The 21136-nt window shown below is 41.4% G+C and overlaps 1 protein-coding gene across 1 annotated transcript in view; it reads right to left on the minus strand.

Annotated features, from left to right (window-relative positions):
* Positions 1 to 4774: 4774 nt before the first annotated feature.
* eif2a (eukaryotic translation initiation factor 2A) overlaps positions 4775 to 21136 on the minus strand; it is a 57869-nt gene continuing 41507 nt past the window's right edge. The window contains exons 9-14 of the mRNA XM_043702751.1: positions 18446 to 18562; positions 13095 to 13666; positions 8542 to 8652; positions 8225 to 8341; positions 7933 to 7998; positions 4775 to 5142 (exon numbers count right to left, since the gene is read on the minus strand). Of these exons, the coding sequence (XP_043558686.1) occupies positions 5077 to 5142; positions 7933 to 7998; positions 8225 to 8341; positions 8542 to 8652; positions 13095 to 13666; positions 18446 to 18562 (1049 nt within the window). The 3' untranslated portion in view covers positions 4775 to 5076. The remainder of the gene's footprint in view (positions 5143 to 7932; positions 7999 to 8224; positions 8342 to 8541; positions 8653 to 13094; positions 13667 to 18445; positions 18563 to 21136) is intronic.

The raw sequence follows: 21136 nt of genomic DNA on the forward strand, positions 1-21136 counted from the left end.
TACTTTACGTATGCTTCCTTACTTTTCTTAACCAAACCCTCAATTTCTTTAGTCATCCAGCATTGCCAAACCTACCAGCCTTCCCTTTCACCCTAACAGAAATATACTTTCTTTTTGGTGTCGTCTGCAAACTTACTAACCATACCTATGTTCACATCCAAATCATTTATATAAACAACGAAAAGTCATGATATTTAGTGACTTGGAGGGGAATTTGCAGGTATGGTGGTGTTCCATGTATCTGCTGCCCTTGTGCTTCTAGATGGAAGTGGTCATGGGTTTAGAAGGGGCTGTCATAAGACCTTTAGTGAATTTCTGCAGTGCATCTTGTAGAGTACACACTGCTGCAACTTATCACCAGTGATAGAGGGAATGGATGCTTGAGGATGTGGTGCCAATCAAGTTTCTTTCATGTTATTGGAGCTGTACCTGTCCAGGCAATTAGGGAGCATTCAATTACACACCTGATTTGTAGATGGTGGACAGGCTTTGGGGAGTCAGGAGATGAGTTACTCACTTCAATATTCCTCACTTCTGACCTGCTCTGTGTTTATGTGGTGAGTCCAGTTGAGTTTCTGGTCAATGATAACACCCAGTGGGGGATTCATTGATGGTAACATCATTGAACGTTAAGGAGTGGTGGTAGATTGTCTTTTATTAGAGATGGTCATTGCCTGGCATTTATGTGGTTCAAAAAGTTCCAGGTTAACTGGGTTGACAGCAAGGTGTATGAAGGGAAACTGGTAGATGTGGTGTGCTTGGATTTCCAAAAAAAAAATTAAGAACCATGGATTTCAGCAACCCTAAGAAGTGTGCAGACCCCCAGTTCTGAATCAGGAAGCTGCTCACAATGTGGTCTTCTCTACAGTGGGGAGACAAAACGCAGACTTGGGGAGCAAAGTGCAGAAGACCTACATTCTAGTCGTAAAAATGACCAGAGTTTCCAGTTGCCTGCCAATTCAATACACTACCAAGTTCCCATGCCGAGATTTCTGTCTCACTCTTGGTGCAACGCACCAGTCAGGTTCAGTGCAAGCTCGAGGTACAACATCTCACTTTCGCCTGGAGATTCTATAGCCTTAAGGACTCAATATCAAGTTCAATAATTTTAGAACCTGAATACCTGAATCTGTAGGAAGTGATAGCCTAGTGGTATTATCGCTGGACTATTAATCTAGAAACTCAGCGAATGTTCTGGGAAACCAGACAAAAATCCCATCATGGCAGATGGTGGAATTTGAATTCAATAAAGGATCAGGAATCAAGGGTCGAATGGCAATCATAAAACCATTGTCAATTGTCAGAAAAACCCACCTCGTTCAAGAATATCAATTTAGGAAGGAAACTTCTGTCCAAACCTGGTCTGGTCTACATGTGACTCCAGATCCACAGCATTGTGGTTGACTCTTAAATGTCTTCTGGGCAACTAGGGATAGGCAATAAATGTTGCCAGAGAAGCCCACATCCTGTAAGTGAATAAAATCACCTTCTTTCCCGACAACCAGATGACGCTGCAGTTCATGACATCACTCCTTTGGTGGTCTCACTGCAGGTCACTTCACTTTTTTTATTCATTTGTGGGACTTGGGTATCGCTGGCTGGCTAGCATTGATAGCTTATCCCTATTTGCCCTTGAGAAGGTGATGGTGAGTTGCTTTCTTGAATCGCTGCAGTCCACTTGCTGTGGGTTGACCCACAATGCTGGTAGGGAAGGAATTCTAGGATTTTGACCCAACGACTGAGAAGGAACAGTGGTATATTTCCAAGTCAGGGTGGTGAGTGGCTTGGAACTTGCAGGTGGTGGTGTTCCTAAGTGCCTGCTGCCCTTGTCCTTCTCAATGGAAGTGGTTGTGGGTTTGGAAAGTGCTGTCTAAGGACCTTTAGTGAATTTCATGCCTTTCATCTTCTCCCACCCATCTCTTATTTAAAAATGTTTACTTATTGCAATAAACTTGAGTTAAAGCACATGTTCCCCTTTGCATCAAATTCCCTCTTGAACCAAATTTCCAGCAGCACATTCACTCGGCCTCCATCTGACTCCACTGAAGTCTGCTTCACATCAACTGTGGTCCTAAATCCGTATGAATGAGAGATGGCATTGTAAAGTTGCTATGGCAGAGGTCTGTCAAATAGGAGGCTGCATGCCAGATAACTCCATCAGATGCCTCATGTGCAATCAATGTCTGCCACTTCATTATAATCAATGGAACACTCCTAGCACTACAGTGGTACTAACCCAGTCACATTTGTCAGGGTACACATGTAAAACATAAAACAAGCTACAATATTCAGCAGATCACATACCACCTGGTTTCTCATCATAACTATACAATATGCTCATCTTAAAGCTTTTCACTGCACACTTTAATGGGAAAAGGACACATCCGCAAAAGATGCTCTTTTGAGCTGAGTGCACTTTTGAATTCTGCCCTGCTTAGATTTGTTACAGTCAGCCAGTGATTGCCTTGATTGATCAGGTTTCACCCCAAACAATCTGAATTGTTAACAATAACAAGCTACATTGAATATGACTGAACTGATTAACGTATATGGGTTTCACCTCTAACACTGTCAGCATTTGTCAATAAGTGGTTATGCAGGGAAGAAGAACTGAAGACATTTATACGCAACTGAGCTTGGACAAAATAAAAATAACGCCAGCAGGTACATGTTTCATATGTAGTTGGGTTGTGAACACACTCCTTGGTTTTCAAAGTTGGGCCCACCAACAAAATTCTGGTGGTGTAAGGTGTAAATGAGTATTCATGACATGCTAATGATGCAGACTGGTTCCTGCTTATGAAGGAAGCAACTTGTTTTTACAATTTGGTCATGCAATCTACGAACTACTGGTCAGACTAGATTATATGCACATTTGTAAATGCCCTTCAGAATATCGTAATAGGACTGGGCATTCAACCATCGAGCCTATTCTGCCACTCACCTAGATCATGGTGAGAACGTAAGAAAGAACAGAAGTCGACAACTCAGTCTTTCAAGCTCTTTTCACCATTCAATAACATCATGACTGATCTGCCCCAGGCCTCATCTCCTCCTACCTTTTGATTTTTCCTCCCAAACTTTCCTACATTAAACTACATTGAGTCACAGAGATGTATAGCATGGAAACAGATCCTTCAGTCCAACTTGTCCATGCCAACCAGGTATCCTAAATTAATCTAGTCCTATTTGCCAACATGTTGTCCAAATCCCTCTAAACTCTTCCTATTCATATACTCACCGAGGTACCTTTTCAATACTGTCATTGTACCAGCTTCCACCACTTCCTCTGGCAGCTCATTCCATACATGCACCACTCACTCCATGAAAACATTGCCCCATGGGTCCCTTTGAAATCTTTCCCACTCACCCTAAAACTATGCCTCCTAGTTTTGAGCTTCCCCACCCAGGGGAAAAGACCATGTCTATTCACCCTACCCATGCCCCTCATAATTTTATAAATCTCTGTAAGGTCATCCCTCAGCCTCTGACACCCCAGGGAAAATAGCCACAGCTTATTCAGCCTCTGTCTATAGCTCAAACCCTCTGCCTGGCAACACCCTTGTGAATATGTTCTGAACCCTTTCAAGTTTCACAACATCTTTTCTATAGCAGAGAGACCAGAATTACATACATTACAAAGCCTAGAGCCAGGCTTTTGCCCACTCACTCAACCCTTCTATATTCCCTTGCAGATTTCTTATATCCTGATTATAACATGCCCTCCCACCTATTTTTGTATCATCAGTAAATATGAATACATTACATCCTGCGCACCCTCCAAATTACTTCTATGGATAGTAAACAGTTGAGCTCCGGGAACTGAAGATTGTTGCAGTCTACTAGATACATCTTTCCAATCTGAAAAACAGCCATTAATCCCAACTTTCTGTACTCTGTGTGTTAATCAATCCTCAATCCATGCTAATACATTACTCCAAATACCATGAGCTTCTATCTTGTGCAATAATCTTTTATGTAACACTTTATTGAAAGCCTTCTGGAAAACAAAATGCAGTTCATCTGCTGGTTCCTCTTAATCAATGCTGCTTGTTATATGCTTAGAGAATCTCAGGAAATTTGTTAAACTTCATTTACTTTTCACAAAACCATGATGACTCTGTTGTGTTAAGCTTTTATAGATGTTCAATTTCCTCCTTAATAATGGACTCTGGCATTTCTCTGAAGATAGATACTAGACTAACTGCTCTAGATTAGAGTGGTGCTGGAAAAGCACAGCAGGCCAGGCAGCATCCAAGGAGCGGGAAAATCAATGTTTCGGGCAAAAGCCATCCTGATGAAGGGCTTTTGCCCAAAACATTGATTTTCCCGCTCCTTGGATGCTGCCTGGCCTGCTGTGCTTTTCCAGCACCACTCTAATCTAGACTCTGGTCTCCAGTATCTGCAGTCCTCACTTTTGACTAGGCTAACTGCTGCTTTCTCTCTATTTTTGAACAGGGGCATCATATTGTCAGCTTTCCAATTTGTTGGAACCTTGAAGTTGTTGGAATCTTCCTAGAATATTCCAACTAAAACCTACAGTATCGCTGTAGCCATTTTACCACGTGCATTATCATTGCTGCTCCCCAGCTCCCACCCCACCCCCGCATGTACACCATACTGTTTGAAGCAACAGATATGAAAGCTCTTCTTCATATCCTGACCAGCATTTCACCTTCAATCAAAACAGATTATCTGATCAGCAATTCATTGCTGTTTGTGGGGTCTTTGTGTACAAATTGGCTGCCTCGTTCACCTATGTTTCAACAACAGATTTACTGAAAATTACTTTATTGGCTGTAAAATTGATAAGAAGTGCTAAATTTGCAAGAAAGTACAAAAAATTAAAAGTTCCTTTTCTTGAACTGAAATACAAGTTTTTGACTATCGTACCAAAGTAGTATAATTTACTCCCAATAAACATTTTTTTTATATTCTTGTATCATCATTTATTTTAACACTGTCCAAATCTTTTACATTGCATAGTACAGTATTGGATTTCAATCACATAAATTCACAATGAAAATAATTTTCCAATGACAAATGAAACCAGGTATTGTGATCATCTTGGTATATTTACAGGCCCAATTCCAGGTCTTCAAGCTCCTTCAAAAGAGCATCTTCTTTCAGTATTTTCTCCAGCTGTAAATAGAGAGGCGTGTAGTCAGTTCATAGCAATGATGCTAATATAACCACGTCAGCAGAATAGTTCAAATCAAGAAAAGTTGAATTTGACTCCCTCTAGCAGCTTTAATGGGCAATTACCTGGCTTAGAGTTGAAACAAAAGACCAGAAAAGTCCAAGATTTGATCTTAATCTCCCTAGAACAAGTTAGTCTCAACCAAGATGGTAACATGCACATGTTATGAAAGTGAAGACTAGGAACAAGACCCCTATCCCTTACCCGTTACCCCCACAAAGCCAAGAAGGATAGAAGATTTTCATTGTCACAAGGTAAGACACCATCATGCAGACTGCTGAAAGTTATAGGGTAAATCATGTGACTTAAGAGTCATAGAAATATAAAGCACAGAAACAGACTCTTTGGCCCAACCCGCCCAAACCGACTAGATATCCTAAATAAATCTAGTCCTATATTCCACGTTGTCATGCACACAAGATCAATGCAGAGAAAGACAGAGTAAACAAACACATTGATTGCTCTGTGGGATCAAGTATAAATACAGCTGGGACAATGAGAGTTCCAGGGAATTTTTTTAAAGGATGCAGAAGACAACCAAACTCTTGTTAGGGAAAGGCATGGCTTTTCAAACAGGCAGTGTGACATAATTGCCAAGGTTTTAGTGAATAGTATCAGTGGAGTGTATACACCTGTACCTCTGGAGAGGGTACACCTAGATTGTGACTTATTGCCTGGAAAAGTAACTGTAAGGGTTGTCCATAGTATATCTGTAGCTAGAGTCAACCTACTCCTGGACAACGATCTGGTTGGAGAAAAGGTAATGCTTTCTCCAGTAGTTATGGAAAGATCACATGAGGTCAAAGAGACAGAGCAATTACAGGAAGTAGTTCCAGAGATGTTTCCTTCATGCTTCATGACCTGAGAAATGACTTAACAAAGACCATAACTGAAGGTCAAGTTGGCATTCAAAGACATAATTTGATTATCTGAACATTTCTTTGGGGATTTGGAAAATCCGAGAGAAACGTTCAGTAATTCTCCTCCAATTGAACAGGCCAAACCAGTGCAGAATTAAGTAGCCCAACTGGTTTTAACTTAAGCTGAAGGAGAAGGCATGCCAGAATAGTACTGTAATAAAAATGTGATTCTGATGAGGAAGTGGAGATCTCCTCACAGACAAAAGAACCAGGAGTGGAATGGCAGTTCACCAGCTGGTGGCACCACCTCAAATACTGTCAAATAGGAAGTTGCTAGGGCAAGACATGGGAATCTGGAAGCCCCAAAAAGATGTAGGTAGATATTTACACTGGCCAGGTCTTCACAAGGACATGGTGCCACACTTGCCAGATGGTGGGAAAACAGTTAACCTGGTACCTCTAATTTCCATACCAGTTCTTCATAAACCATTTAGTGGACTATGTTGGACCTTTAATAAAAACAAAGCAGGACACCTATATATTTTTACTAATCTGCTATTAGATTTCTGGAGACTATTAACTTGTGAACAATCACTGCTAAATTAATTGATGAGAAGTTAACCAGGTTCTTCGTTCAATATGGATTTCCGATGGAGATCCTTTTGGATCAAGATTTCAATTTGAACTTTAGTCAACATTTGTAACTGCTAGGATTTGTTTAAGTAAGTCAGGTTAATGCTGATTGGTCAATGCATTGCTCTGAAAAATAAACCAGTGAATGACCATTGTTGAGTTGAAACAAGCAGAATGCATGTACATGTTCGCTCTGTCTGTAAAGGAACAGGGGCCGATGTGTTAATACATGCAGCTTTCAATAGAAGCAAGCCGGAATGTCAATCCTAAACTGGCTATCAGTATAATTCTTACACTTAGGATTATCCTGCAAATATTGTCCAAGTGTGCAATCGCATTAGTGTTGGGAATTTTGCAAGTGCCGTCTGGTTAAGTACAGTCAGTGCCTTACTAGTTGAGAACAGTCAAAACAGGATGCTATTAGTGCTGTTTGCAGCAGTATGTTGTTTCACACAAGCTGCCAGTCTTTGCGACATATGTCCTGCACCCTAGCATTACAATGGCACTGAAATTCATATGCCACCAATTTATGATACAGACAGAATGTGTTGTTAGCAGCATCCTGTTAATGGAGGCACCACTCACGTCGCAGCTGCTTTTAAACAAACCCTGGTCATTAACAGGTGCATTCTCCATGACAGTGTTTTTATCAAACATGAGTCCACTTATTGAACAACCAGCACTCCCATGCACTATACGTTCTTTTTCCTTTATTTTTGTATATTTTGTGAATTATCCTGATTAGTACAAAGTGTAAACTTTTGACAAAGTGTGTCTGTTTTGGTAATACTCCATTTTATGATTACTGATTGGTGGTTTCATTGTTGTAGATTTGATATAAAGCAAGTGTACAATTGACCATTAAATTTATGTTATGACCTGTGTAGGAGAAGGACTTGAGAGAGTCAATGTACTCCTCCAGCCTTGGTCATAACACATTTCAGAACCCATCGAACCAAAGTGGAAGCAAATATCTTCAATCTTCAGGACTGTCTGAGGAAAGAAGAAAAACAAACTCCCAACTTCTGATTTCTCTCGTCATTTACTGACAGATCTACTGTTTGAATTCTGAGTTTCGTTTCAGCACACCAAACCCTTCAGAGATCGCTGGGACAAAGAACAGAGACTTGTAGGTGGCATCCAAATGAGAGCACGGAGCGAACAGAGAATTGTTTGGTACTTGGCTATTTGCCAGCTGCATGCAAACCCCTAGATAGAAACCATTAACTTTTTCAGTACCTGGTTTTTTTCTAGTTGCTTGCCAGATGCTTCTTGTTCTTTTAGTTGTTCAATTGCTTTAAGTTTCTGCAACAAAAATGTCTTTTGTTAAGTGGTGAGCAGTCAAAGGCTTTGCGATGTGATCAAACCCATTTCTGTGATAAATGGAAGTGCAAAACATGGTTTTACTGCAAAAATAGGAAAAATATTTTTAATTCATTCATCAAAATGGAAACATCAACATATACACACTGACTTGTTTTGCTATTCGCCTTCTCCCCCACCAGCCCCACATATCTTCCTGAAAGCTTACTTTTTTGATGTTCTTAATTTTCTTATCAACTTCTGGGTCACCGTGGCCCTCAGAACACTGTACAGCTCTAGGTTCTGGGTCAGATGGTGCTTCATGTGTAACGTCTGACTTGCTCTCCTGCAGTGGGGGGGGGGGGGAGGGGAGAGCGGAAAGGAGGGTCATTAATATCAACAATATCTGCTCGCACTCCCAAATGCTTTTCTAAAGCCAAGCTCTTAACAACTTGGAGCCACAGAGAAAAGTGATTCTGATAGGTTAGGGAAGTAGCAGATATTGCGAGGGTGATCTGAGGTGATTGAGATAGCGTGTGAAAATACCTGTTTTGCTGCCTTCCGAGCCTCTCGTTTCTTTTGATTTTTTAGAGCAGCTTTTGAAAGTTGCTTATCCGCAGTTTGTGGTTTCATGTTCTGAGGTGGCTCCTCTTCATGCTAGTTGGAAAGAAAATGGGTTATACATGATATGCAGGTGTACATGGTATTATAAATAAACATTTAATCAATGTACAATCAGCAATCTTTGGTTTAAATCTTACATATACTCATTTTGCACTCACAAATTTACGGTTCACAGTACACAACATTTCTCACCACTAAGCAAGCTATGCAACAAATGTTACCAAATTCATTTCAAATCCATCAAATGTCCTTCCTTCCCCTAGACAGGACCCAGCACCTTGCTTTCGTGAACATGTAGAAATTTTAACATTGAATGTCAGCATGTTAAATAGCCATGGGCTGCATTATTGCAAAATCAGATCCTGCCCTCAACAGACATACTACTAAAGAGCAGTGTCTAGGTTGAGATCAGGGATGTAAACCCTTAGTTATTTTCCAATTCCTGTTCAAGTGCATTTAAGTCAATTGTAATACTGTGGTCTGATATAAGATCAGCAAGGCAGGAGGAGAGAGAACTTTTATTAAGATTAAAAATATATGCATTTTTACATTTTGAACAAAAGACTTTTGAAGGAACAGAAACAACTTTTAATGGTTTTCCTTGCTCATTTTTACTGGGAGGAGAGATTGAGTCCAATCTTTGGAGTTTGAAGAATAAGAGGTCATCTCATTCAAATATCCAAGCAGTTGACAGAGTAGACATTGATGCTCGTTTCCTCTGGCTCGAAAATTGCAAACAACCTAATGTTTCAGAATAAGTGATAGCCATTTAGAACTGAGATGATTTGACTTATTACTGTCACATGTACCAAGAAACCGTGAAAAGTGTCGGTTTATGATGAGGAGAAATACCTTCATTCAGCGAACAGAGCAAATTTTCCATCCTCGGGGACTTAGTTGCTGAAAACAGTCAGAACAGAGACTGGCAAAATTTAGGAAGGGGTATGAAGTGGAAAACAAAACCAGTATCAGCCATGATCTCACTGAAGAGCAAAACATGAATCGAAGGATTAACTCCTGCATCTATTTTTAATGTTCTTATTTATCACTTGAAGATATATTCAACATAATATATTCTCTTAAATATATTCAACAGGATGAGGAAAGGCCTGATATTTCCCTCACAGAGGAATTAAAACGTGAAGAGTTATGGGCTATCTTTGTGATATAAAACATAACTAGTCTGACTGAGGCATGGCAAAATACAGCCTTTGCATGAATTGACATTTAGCACCGGTCTACATGATAACCTTAGAGTGAAATCAATTATGTCCATGTTTTTATGGATCATTATAGGTATGCTTCATTGAGCTCTTTAACTCACATATAAATTCAAATCAATTTTATGCATTTCAAATTAGGATATCAACAGATCTTGGGTGTTCTAATTTAGAATTCATCTATCAATGAGCTAACAAGCTTAAAACAGCCATATTCAGAACTCGACAAAGGCCAAATGCAAACTGGTCAAGCCAGTGAGTAAGAAGAACAAGGGCAAATGGGATCAGGTCCTCTTGTTTAAATTAGTTGGTTCCCAAGGCTCACTGTTTTACACGGTCCAGGTGATGTACATTAAGTACTTGAATGCTGATGTGATCATCCTCATCAGCTTGAGATGGTACATGAATCCAGGAACCAGGAGCTAAAAGGAAGGCATTACCTAGCTTTTCAGGTAGTTTCCAATCCACAGAATTTATTTTTATATCATTAACTATGATTATGTGATTCTGCTTAATAGTTGCTGATTACATTAGAGTCATTAAGATGTACATCACAGAAACAGACCCTTTGGTGCAAACAGTCCACGCCAACCAAATATCCTAAATTAATCTAGTCCCATTTGCCAGCATTTGGCCCATATTCCTCTAAACCTTCCTATTCATGTACCCATCCAAATGCCTTTTAAATGTTGTAATTGTACCAGCCTTCACCACTTCCTCTTGCAGCTAATTCCATACACGCACCACCCTCTGTGTGAAAATGTTACCCCTTAGGTCCCTTTCATATCTTTCCCCTCTCACCTTAAACCTAGGTTCTCTAGTTTTGGACTCCTCTACCCTGGGAAAAAGACCTTGGCTATTCACCCTATCCATACCCCTCATGATCTTATAAACCTCTGTAAGGTCACTCCTCAGCCTCCAACGCTCCAGGGAAAACAGCCCCAGCCTGTTCAGCCTCTCCCTATAGCTCAAACCCTCCAACCCTGGCAACATCCTTGTAAATCTATTCTGAACCCTTTCAAGTTTCACAACATCTTTCCTATTGTAGGGAGACCAGAACTAAATGGAATATTCCAAAAGTGGTCTAACCAGTGTTATGTACAGCCGCAACATAACATCCCAATTCCTATACTCAATGCAAAGACCAATAAAGGCTAAATACCTTCTTCATTTTATACGTGGGACTCCATTTCAAGAAACTATGAACCTGCACCTCAAGGTCTCTTTGTTCGGCAACACTTCCCAGGACTCTAGCATTAAGTGTATAAATCCTGCCCTGATTTGCCTTATTAAAATGCAACACCTTACATTTATCTAAATTAAACTATATCTGCCGCTCCTTAGCCCATTGGCCCATCTGATTAACATCCTGTTGTGTTCTGAGATAACAGTGTTTCTTCACTATTCACTACAGCACCAATTTCGGTGTCATCTGCAAACTTACCAACCATTCCTCTTATATTCACATCCCAATGACTTATATAAATGACAAAACAGCAGTGATCCAGCACTGATCCTTGTGGCTCACCAGTGGTCACAGGCCTCTAGTCTGAGAAACAACGCTTTACCAGCCCCCTCTGCCTCCAACTTTCAAGCCAATTTTGTATCCAAATGGCTAGCTCTCACTCACATGGATTCCATGTGATCTAACCTTGCTAACCAGTCTATCATGTAAAACCTTGTCAAACGCCTTGCTGAAGTCCATATGGACAACATCCACTGCTTTGCTTGCATCAGTCTTAAAACTGACATTGTAAGGATAATACAGTACAAGGTACTAAAGGTGAGTACCTCTTCAACTCATTTCAATTCAAAAGATAAAGAAGTGTAAATGAATTACTTGAATACTGGGTATGGCATACTTAACAATGCAAGAAGTGTTCCAGGTGTGCATTTCAAACTCCTGGATGCTAAAAGTCAGAAAGAAAGCAGCAGTCTTAACTGTGGTGTGAATAGCACCAGGAACTGGTGCAATCGCTCACAAGATAAGTCTGTCAAAGATCTCTCTTTGGGTTCGTGGAACATGGTGCTCCATACACAGTTGAAATATCCTGTATTTATTGAGGCTAACTCACAATGATACATATATGTGTATACAGCAAACTTTGTTTTAACTGGTACCTTTAAACTGGCATTATCGATTAACTGGCAAAAAATTACATACCTCAAATCCCAGACGTTTACTGCATTATCATGATCTCTGCAATATCTGTTTAATCAGTTGAGGATGCGAGTGAGAAGGATTTCTACTGGTAAATTTTAATTATGGCAAAATTGCATTGTTATATAAGTGATTGATGATGTAAATAAATTATAACAGTAATGTGTATGCCCCCTGCTTTGCTGACTGTGCAAAACAGCAACGAGGGTATGATAGAAACATAGAAGATAGGAGCAGGAGTAGGCCATTTGAGGCTGATCATCGAGCTCAATACACTCACCCAGCTTCCCCAATATCCATTCAGCCACATTTAACTCCTCGAAAACACAATGTTTTGGCTTCAATCATTTTCTGTTGCAGTGAATTCGACAGGCTCACCGCACTATGAGTGAAGAAATTTCTCCTTATCTCAGTCCCAAAGTGCTTATCCCTTATTCTTTCAAACTATGATTCCTGGTTCTGGACTCTCCCCACTATCCAACCTGTCTCGTACTGTTACAAATTCATAGGTTTCTATGAGATATTCCCTCATTCTTCTGAACTGCAGTGAATACAATTCCTCACTGACTCAATCTCTCCTCATAGATCAGTCCTGCTATTCTGGGAATCAACTTGGTAAACCTTCACGGCACTCCCCCTATAGCAAGAACATCCTTCCTCAGATAGGGAGACCAAATTGCACACAATATTCCAGGTGTGTGCTCTCGCCAATGTCATGTCTAACTGCAGCAAGAAATCCTTGTTCCTGTAGTGGTGAAGTCTTTAAAAATGCACTGAAGTGCCAGTGATCAAATCTTGCAGGAGTGATTAACCCAGAGTGAACGAAAGGGTTCAGATGAATTAAAATCCAAACTTTCCATTTCTTATTTCCCTATTAAATTCATAGCATGCTGTTCAATATTCGGGTGGGAGAAGAATGTAGGGCATTTTTACACTGAGTCCTGAAACATTAATTTGACTTCAATGTATATTCAGAACAGACTTCTGGATGATGGCAAATTAAGAGCAAGAGCAAAAAAACACAATAAAAAGTTGTACAGATGTTAAAAAGGGAACCCAAACTCAAATAAGCAAACGTACAGAACCACACTCACCAATTTTGAGCTTGTTATTGGCTTGTTTCTCAATGCGGGGGGTCTGTAAGCCTGTGCAGGTTTGACATCAATACTCGGGACATCATTAGGAACGGTCTGATATTTGATGGGTTTCTCCGGGAAAGCCCCATCTACAAAAGGCTGCCAGTGTACTTCCCAGAGCTCAGAGTTTGCTGGCACTTCAACTTTATGACGGACTGCGCCACTGTAGTGCCAGATCTTGTAGCCATTGCTAACCCGTAGTCTTGGTGAGCAGGTTGCTGTTACAATGTGCTCTCCATCTGGGCACCATGAGAAGACAGTTGTATCAGCAGCTTGGGGCTTAGAAATTTGCTTGTATTTTTTTACGTCCCAGACTTCCATCTGTCCTCGGAGGTTTCCAAAGCCCGCTAGCACAAGAATGTGTCCCTGAGGGCTGTAGAAGGCCGCATTCCGAGGCCCAGTGCCAAAATCAAAGACTGGGTCACACTTATGGTTGAAGACTGTAGCTTTGGCAGGCATGAAACCATACACAGCACAAAATTCAAGCGAGTTTGGATTCCAGACTACATCATAAATTGGGCCATTTTTTGCTGAAAGAGAAAATTGTTTCAACAGTAAGGTGCTGTCACTCCAGCGTAATATCGCAATAAAAACAGCTTTTCATTTACATAGTGGCTTTAACAGGGCACTTCACAGAGGGGTAATCCTAGAAAAATGGATACTAAACTAAAGAAGACATTAGGAATTTTGGTGAGTCACTGGCATTCTTGCTCAAGACAAGACCATACGTTCAAGCCTTCTCATAGAGTTCAACATAAATTTAGGTTGACAATTTTTGCAGTAATGCGGAATGCCAGAATAAATGAAGGCCCTGCAAGTTTAACTGTGTGCAATTGATCCAATGGCAAAGTGTAGAATTCTCCCAGTACTCTGACCAACATTCACACCCTCAAAACTCAACTAAGAGCAGAAGATCTGATCATCGATTAACCTATTTGTGGAATTTTTTTTGTTCCAATTGGTCATCAAATTTGTAAATAACAACAGTAATTGTACTTCAAAAAGCAATCCATAAGTTGAAAAGCAATGTGGGACATGACAAAGGCCTGAGAACGCACAATGCGAATGCAAGTTACTTCAATCTATACAGCTGTATTCCATTATTCCAATGCATTCCCTGTCAGTCTTATGCCGAACACCCTTCATAAAATTGAGCTCACCCAAAACATTCCTAAATTGCATCAAGTGTTTTTCACCCATCACCCTGTGCTCACTAACCTACAATGGCTCTTGGTCGTGCAACACTTTAATTTTAAACTTCTCTTCCTCATTTTCAATTCTCTCCCACATCTTTCCCCCTCCTGATCTCTAGAACCCTCTTCACCTCAACAACCCTCAGAGATTTCTGCACTCTTCCAATTCTAACCTCTTCTACACCCTCAATTTTTAATTACTCTGCCATTGGTTGCTGAACCTTCAGCTACCCCTATATTAAAGCCTGGAATTTCATCCCTAAACTGGCCCATCTCTACCTCCCCTTTTAAGATATTCCTTAAAACTTATGCCTTTGACCATGACTTTGGCCACTTATGCTAATATGTCCTGATGTGTTTCACTGCTAAATTTTTTTGATAACAGTCCTTTGAAGTGGCTTGGGGAAATTGTACTGCATTCAAGGTTATACTAACTTGAGAAGCAGTAAACTGCACTAAATACTAGATGGAAATGTGTTGCTGGAAAAGCGCAGCAGGTCAGGCAGCATCTAGGGAACAGGAGAATCGACGTTTCGGGCATTAGCCTTTCTTCTTTCATTCCTGAAGAAGGGCTAATGCCCGAAACGTCGATTCTCCTGTTCCCTAGATGCTGCCTGACCTGCTGCGCTTTTCCAGCAACACATTTCCATCTCTGATCTCCAGCATCTGCAGACCTCACTTTCTCCTGCACTAAATACTATACAGGCACATCAAGCTATGGGGATTTACAGCACAAAAGCAGGTCAATTCACCAAGTCTTGTAAGATAGCACCCTCCAAACCCATGACCATGTCTATCTAACAGGGAGAGGACAGCCAATACATGGCAACACCACCAACTGAAGGATCCCCCTAGTCACTCACTATTTTGATTTGTGGGATTATGGGTATACCTGAATCTATTAGACTTACAGGGGTTTAAGGAGGCAGCTCACCACCAGCTTCTCAAGGGCAACTAGGGATGGGCAATAAATGCTGCTCCAGTCAGTCATACCCATTTCCTGGACTGAATTGAAAAAATATTTAATCTCTTGCATCTGCTCAAGTTCTGACATATTATACAGCGCGGACACCATTCCATTGGAGAGGAAGTAGATTGGAGAATAGGAAGTAGCTCATTAGCTTTTGGAGGGACATAACTGGTGGGATAACTCAAACGGTAAAGTCCTGGAAGTCTTAAGTTGGCTAACCAGCATTAGGAAAGAAGTTCATAAGCAACAACATGGCAATTTTCTCTTATTTTTACCTTTCTAATTAATAGAAAATATTGCATTGAAATGGACAGCAACGCACTGCAGCCAAGATTAGAGTGGTGCTGGAAAAGCGCAGCAGGTCAGGCAGCATCCGAGGAGGAGGAAAATTAACGCTTTGGGCAAAAGCCATTCTGATGAAGGGCTTTTGCCCAAAACGTCGATTTTCCTGCTCCTTGGATGCTGCCTGACCTGCTGTGCTTTACCAGCATCACTCTAATCTTGACTCTAATCTCCAGCATCTGCAGTACCCACTTCCACCTAGCAGTGCACTGCAGCCTTTGCAATGCCTGCAGACTATGTTGTGAGTTATAAGAAGTGACAGCATTAGCAATTGTGTAGTAGCAACAAAACATTTACATACCAAGCTAACCCTTAAAAGTTGCAACCTCAATGCATGAAAGTTACTGTTAATAGTAGAGAGAATTAAAATTCTCAAAGCAGGTAGGCAATGCCTGAGCCAGGAGATAGCTAGGAATGATGGTTAGGTGGGAACTGCAAATGCTAACTGCAGAAGCAACTCAGCTGAACCACAAATGCAAAGGGTTTCTCTTCCAGGTTGTATGCAATCATGCTCGAGGGACCAATCTTCAGTTCTGTTTGGGAGGGCTGGTTACCCCATTCCCCAGAATATTAAAGAAATAATACTTACCTTGAGGCTCACGCCTTCAGGCAGAAGTTGCAATTTTTATGCTGTATTTCAATGGATCTCAAATAGACATGGCAATCTATTAACAATCTCTAACCTTTTAGAGAATTGGATTATAATCCAAAACAACCTAAATGTTTCAAATCTAATGCCTGAGAATTTTCAGTTGTGCGCATCACAGATGACAGCTATCTCAGGAATTGGTCATTGACTTCAGGAAGTAGAGTGGAGGGCACGCCCTGTCTGCATCAATGGTGCTGAGGTGGAGGTGGCTAAGGACATCAAGTTCCTGGGAGTGATGAACACCAACAATCTGTCCTGGTCCACCCATGTTGATACTACAGTCAAGAGAGCACATCAACGTCTCTACTTCCTCAAGAGGCTAAGGAAATTTGGCATGTCCATGAAGACTCTTACAAATTTTTATAGATGCAACATAGAAAGCATCCTATCTAGATGCATGGCAGTTTGATTTGGCATCTGCCCTTCCCAAGACCGAAAGAAATTACTGAGTTGTGAATCCAGGCCAGTCCATCACACAAATCATTTCCTGACTTCATCTATACTGCCACTGCATCAGGAAAGCATTAACATAATCAAAGACCCCTCCCACCCCTGTTATAATCTCTTCCACCGTCCTCCATTGGGCAAAGATATAAAAGCTTGTATACATATAAGAACTTCCCCACTGTTATCAGACTTTTGAATGGACCTTATTAATGTTAATATTGATCTCTCTTTGCATTTTTGGCAGCTGTAACATTGTATACTGCACTCTGTTCTGTTACCCTGATGCACTTGTCTAGAACAATCTGCCTGTAAAGCATATAAGACAATAGTTTTCATTGTACTGTGGTACATGACAGTAATTAATCAAATCAAATTATTCAAAATTTGTGATTTCTATAACCCTATTTTTCAAATAAGTTATCTACTAATAACATGCAAATACTAGACTTGTACAGCCAATCACTGAGGTGCAAGTTACTGCCCTTGACATCAAGACTGGATTTGACTCAGTGTGGCATCAAGGAGCCTGAGCAAAACTATCAATTGAAAGAAGAGGGAAAATCCTCTGCTGTTGCGAAGCAAAGGAAGAGATTGTAGTTGTTAGAGACTAGTCATCTCAGCTTCAGAATATCTTTGCAGCCTTCCTCAGAGTCATGTCCAAGACCCAATCATCTTCAGCTGCTTCATCAATAACCTTGCCTCCATCATAAAGTCAAAAGTGGGGATGGTCGTTGATGATCACACAATGTCCCACCATCACTACGCCTCAGATACTGAAATAGTCCATGTCCAAATTCAGGAAGGCCTAGATAATTTCCAGATATCTGGCAAGTAACATTCATAAGTGCTATGCAATGACCAATACCAATAACAAAGAATCTAATCATCACGCTTTGTCATTCAACAGCCTTACAACTACTATCGACATCCTGGGGACTTATCACTGATCAGAAACTGAACTGGATTAGCCATATAAGTACTGTAGTTACCACAGCACATTAGAGGCCAGCAATCCTGCAGTAAATAGCTCACCTCCTTTCTCCCAAATCCTGTCCACCATCCACAAGCTGCAGATCAGGAGAGTAATGCAATACCCCCCACTTGTCTGGATGAGTGCAGCTCCAAACCACTCAAGCAAATTGACACCATCCTGGACAAAGCAGCCCATATGACTGGCATCACATCTACAAAACTCACTCCCCTATTACCAATACTCAGGGGCAGCTGTATGAACCATTCACAAGGTGCACTGCAGAAATTACCAAGGCTCCTTCCAATTCAATCAACATTGCCACTAGAATAGCCAATCCATGGGAACACCATCACCTGAAAACTCCTCTCCAAGCCATACACCATCCTGACTTGGAAACATATCCCCCTTCATTTAGCATCGCTGGGTCAAAATCCTGGAACTCCCTCCCTAACTGCATTGTGGGTTGCCTCCATCAAGTGGACAGCAGCAGTTCAAGAAATATACTCACCACCACCTTTCAAGGGCAACTAGGGATCGGCAATAAATGCTGGCCCAGCCAGCAATGCACACGTGCCCATGACTGAATTTTTAACAAATATCTTTGACATTATTGTGTGACAAACAGATTTACGCAAGAAAGAAAAATTTGATTGCATTTACCAAACAACCGACTAACAGGCATTAACAGCTTTCAGAACATATTTAATAAAACAAATGTGGAAAAAGAATACATACGCAGCTGCACTAATGCACTTTCTCCATTTGATGCTATATAGTGCAGGGTTTGTTCACCATAATATGATGCTCCAGACTTGTCGACATCTGTGCTGGCTATCACCAATACAGCAGTTCCTAAAGGAAGACAGTGGTTATTAGTAATCTCAGGCATGCACTAATTTGCATTAACATAGTACCTTAATACCTTTAAAATGTCTCAGCGCCCTTCACAGGGCCCTTACCAAACAGTGAACTGTGAAAAGGTGTTAGAACTGCTGGCCTTAGACGTGATCAAAGATGTAGGTTGTACGGTTTGTCATTAAGCAGGAGAGAGAAGTAGAGGGGTTTAAACAAGAAGTTCCAGAGCTGACAGCCCTGGCAGCTAAACAAACAGCCACCAATTAATGAAATTCAGAGTGAGAATACACAAGACGGCATCACTGGAGGAATACAGGGAACTTGGAGACTTGTAACCTTGGATAGAGCTATCAAAATAGGAAAACATGAGGCCACGAAGAGATTTGAAAACAAGATTAAGCATTTTAAAATTGAGAAGTTGCCAGGTCAGGAGTGAATGCGGGTCAGCAAGCATACAGCTGATGCGTGAACAGGACTTAGTGCGAGTTTAGATACAAGCAGCAGAGTCCAAGTTCATGGAAAATGGGAGGCTGGCCAGCTGTGAATTGGAGTAGCCATGTCTGGAGGTAATTAAGGATGAAGGTTTCATCAGCAGAGGAGCTGAGACAGCAGTGGAGATACACAATGTCACAGAAATGGAATTAGGCAGTCTTGCAGACCGACTAAATGTGTGGCCTGAATCACATACAGTCATAGAGATGTACAGCACGGAAACAGACCCTTCGGTCCAACTCGTCCATACCGACCAGATATCCCAACCCAATCTAGTCCCCTTTAGCAGCATTTGGCCCATATCTCTCTAAACTCTTCCTATTCATATACCCAGCCAGATGCCTTTTAAATGTTGCAATTGTACTAGCCTCCACCACTTCCTCTAGCAGCTCATTCCATACACGTACCACCGTCTGTGTGAAAAAGTTGCCCTTTCGGTCTCTTTTATATCTTTCCACTCTCACCCTAAACCTATGCCCTCCAGTTCTGGACTCCCCCACCCCAGGGAAAAGGCTTTACCTATTTACCCTAACCATGCCCCTCATGATTTTATAAACCTCTGTAAGGTAACCCCTCAGCTTTCAACACTCCAGGGAAAACAGCTCCAGCCTAGTCAGCTTCTCCCTTGGGCTCAAACCCTCCAATCCTGGCAACATCCTTTCATCATCTTGGGGAAAATAGAATAGCAAATACCTTCTACATTAGCTTCAGCCAATTACCAAGCTGAGGCATGGAATCAATGGCCAGGAGGTCAAGTGTACCTCACAGTGCCAGGGACTCAGGTCTGATTCCACCCTTCGGTTACTATCTTTGTGGAGTTTGCACATTCTCCCCTCATCTGCATGGATTTACTTCAGGTGCTGCGGTTCCCCAGAACGGAGGCTAGCAAGGGAGAAGCGAGTCCTGGAGAAAACTTACCTCGGAACATCTGAAAGCCAGTACAGAGTGGACTGGAGGCTTGGAGCGAACCAGGAACAGTTGTTGTACTGGGGTCTGGGCTGGGCTGTCAAACAACATGTGGAAACCCCTGTGCTGAGCTACTGCAATGGGGCAGCACAGTGGCTCAGTGGTTAGCACTGTTGCCTCACAGCACCAGGGACCCAGGTTCGATTCCCACCTTGGGCAATTGTCTGTGTGGAATTTGCACATTCTCCCCGTGTCTGCGTGGGTTTCCTCCAATTTCCTCCCACAGTCCAAAGATGTGCAGGTTAGGTAGATTGGTCATGTTAAATTGCCTATAGAGTTAGGTGCATTAGTAAGGGGGAATGGGTCTGGGTGGGTTACTCTTTGGAGGGTCGATGTGGAGGTACTCTGGGTTCCTCCCACAATCCAAAAAAGATGCGCAAAGCAGGTGAACTGGCCATGCTAAATTGCCCATAGTGTTAGGTGCATTAGTCAGGGGTAAATATAGGGTAGGGGACTGGGTCTGGATGGGTTACTCTTTGGAAGGTCAGTGTGGACTTGTTGGGCCGAAGGGCCTGTTTCCATACTGTAGGGAATCTAATCATCTAATCTAATATTTGTTTGACTGTAATATCTATCCTTATAACTATGTCATATTTCTAATTTATACTATGAATCACTGTAAAGTAATGCAACTGTTTTTTGTATCTAAGATTTTTACTGAGGTATTTTGGACCTAAGATGGCATCATAAAAGGCGACAATTACACTTTTGACTGTACTCAGTTGAGTACACATGACAATAAAGGATATTCTACTCTATTACCCCCGCAGTCTAAAGATGTGCAGGTTTGGTGGATTGACCATATTAAACTGCCCATAGTGGGTGTGCAGGGGAGCAGGCTAAGTGAGACATCCATGGGAAATGTGAGATTACAGGAACAGGGTGGATCTGGGTGAAATGCTCTTCGGAGGGTCAACATGGACTTGTTAGGCTAAATGGCCTGCTTCCACATTGAAGGGATTCTATGATTCACACTCTGGTGTAGGCCACAGATATGGTGTTTGACACATGGCCAAAATGTCCATTATGGTTCAAATAATTGTTGACAGACTACTTAAAAATGGAAGCGAATGGAGATATTGATTAAAACTGATATCTCAAGTTTTACACTGA

The sequence above is a fragment of the Chiloscyllium plagiosum genome, chromosome 13, assembly GCF_004010195.1.
Source record: "Chiloscyllium plagiosum isolate BGI_BamShark_2017 chromosome 13, ASM401019v2, whole genome shotgun sequence".
In the NCBI taxonomy this organism is placed as follows: Eukaryota; Metazoa; Chordata; class Chondrichthyes; order Orectolobiformes; family Hemiscylliidae; genus Chiloscyllium; species Chiloscyllium plagiosum.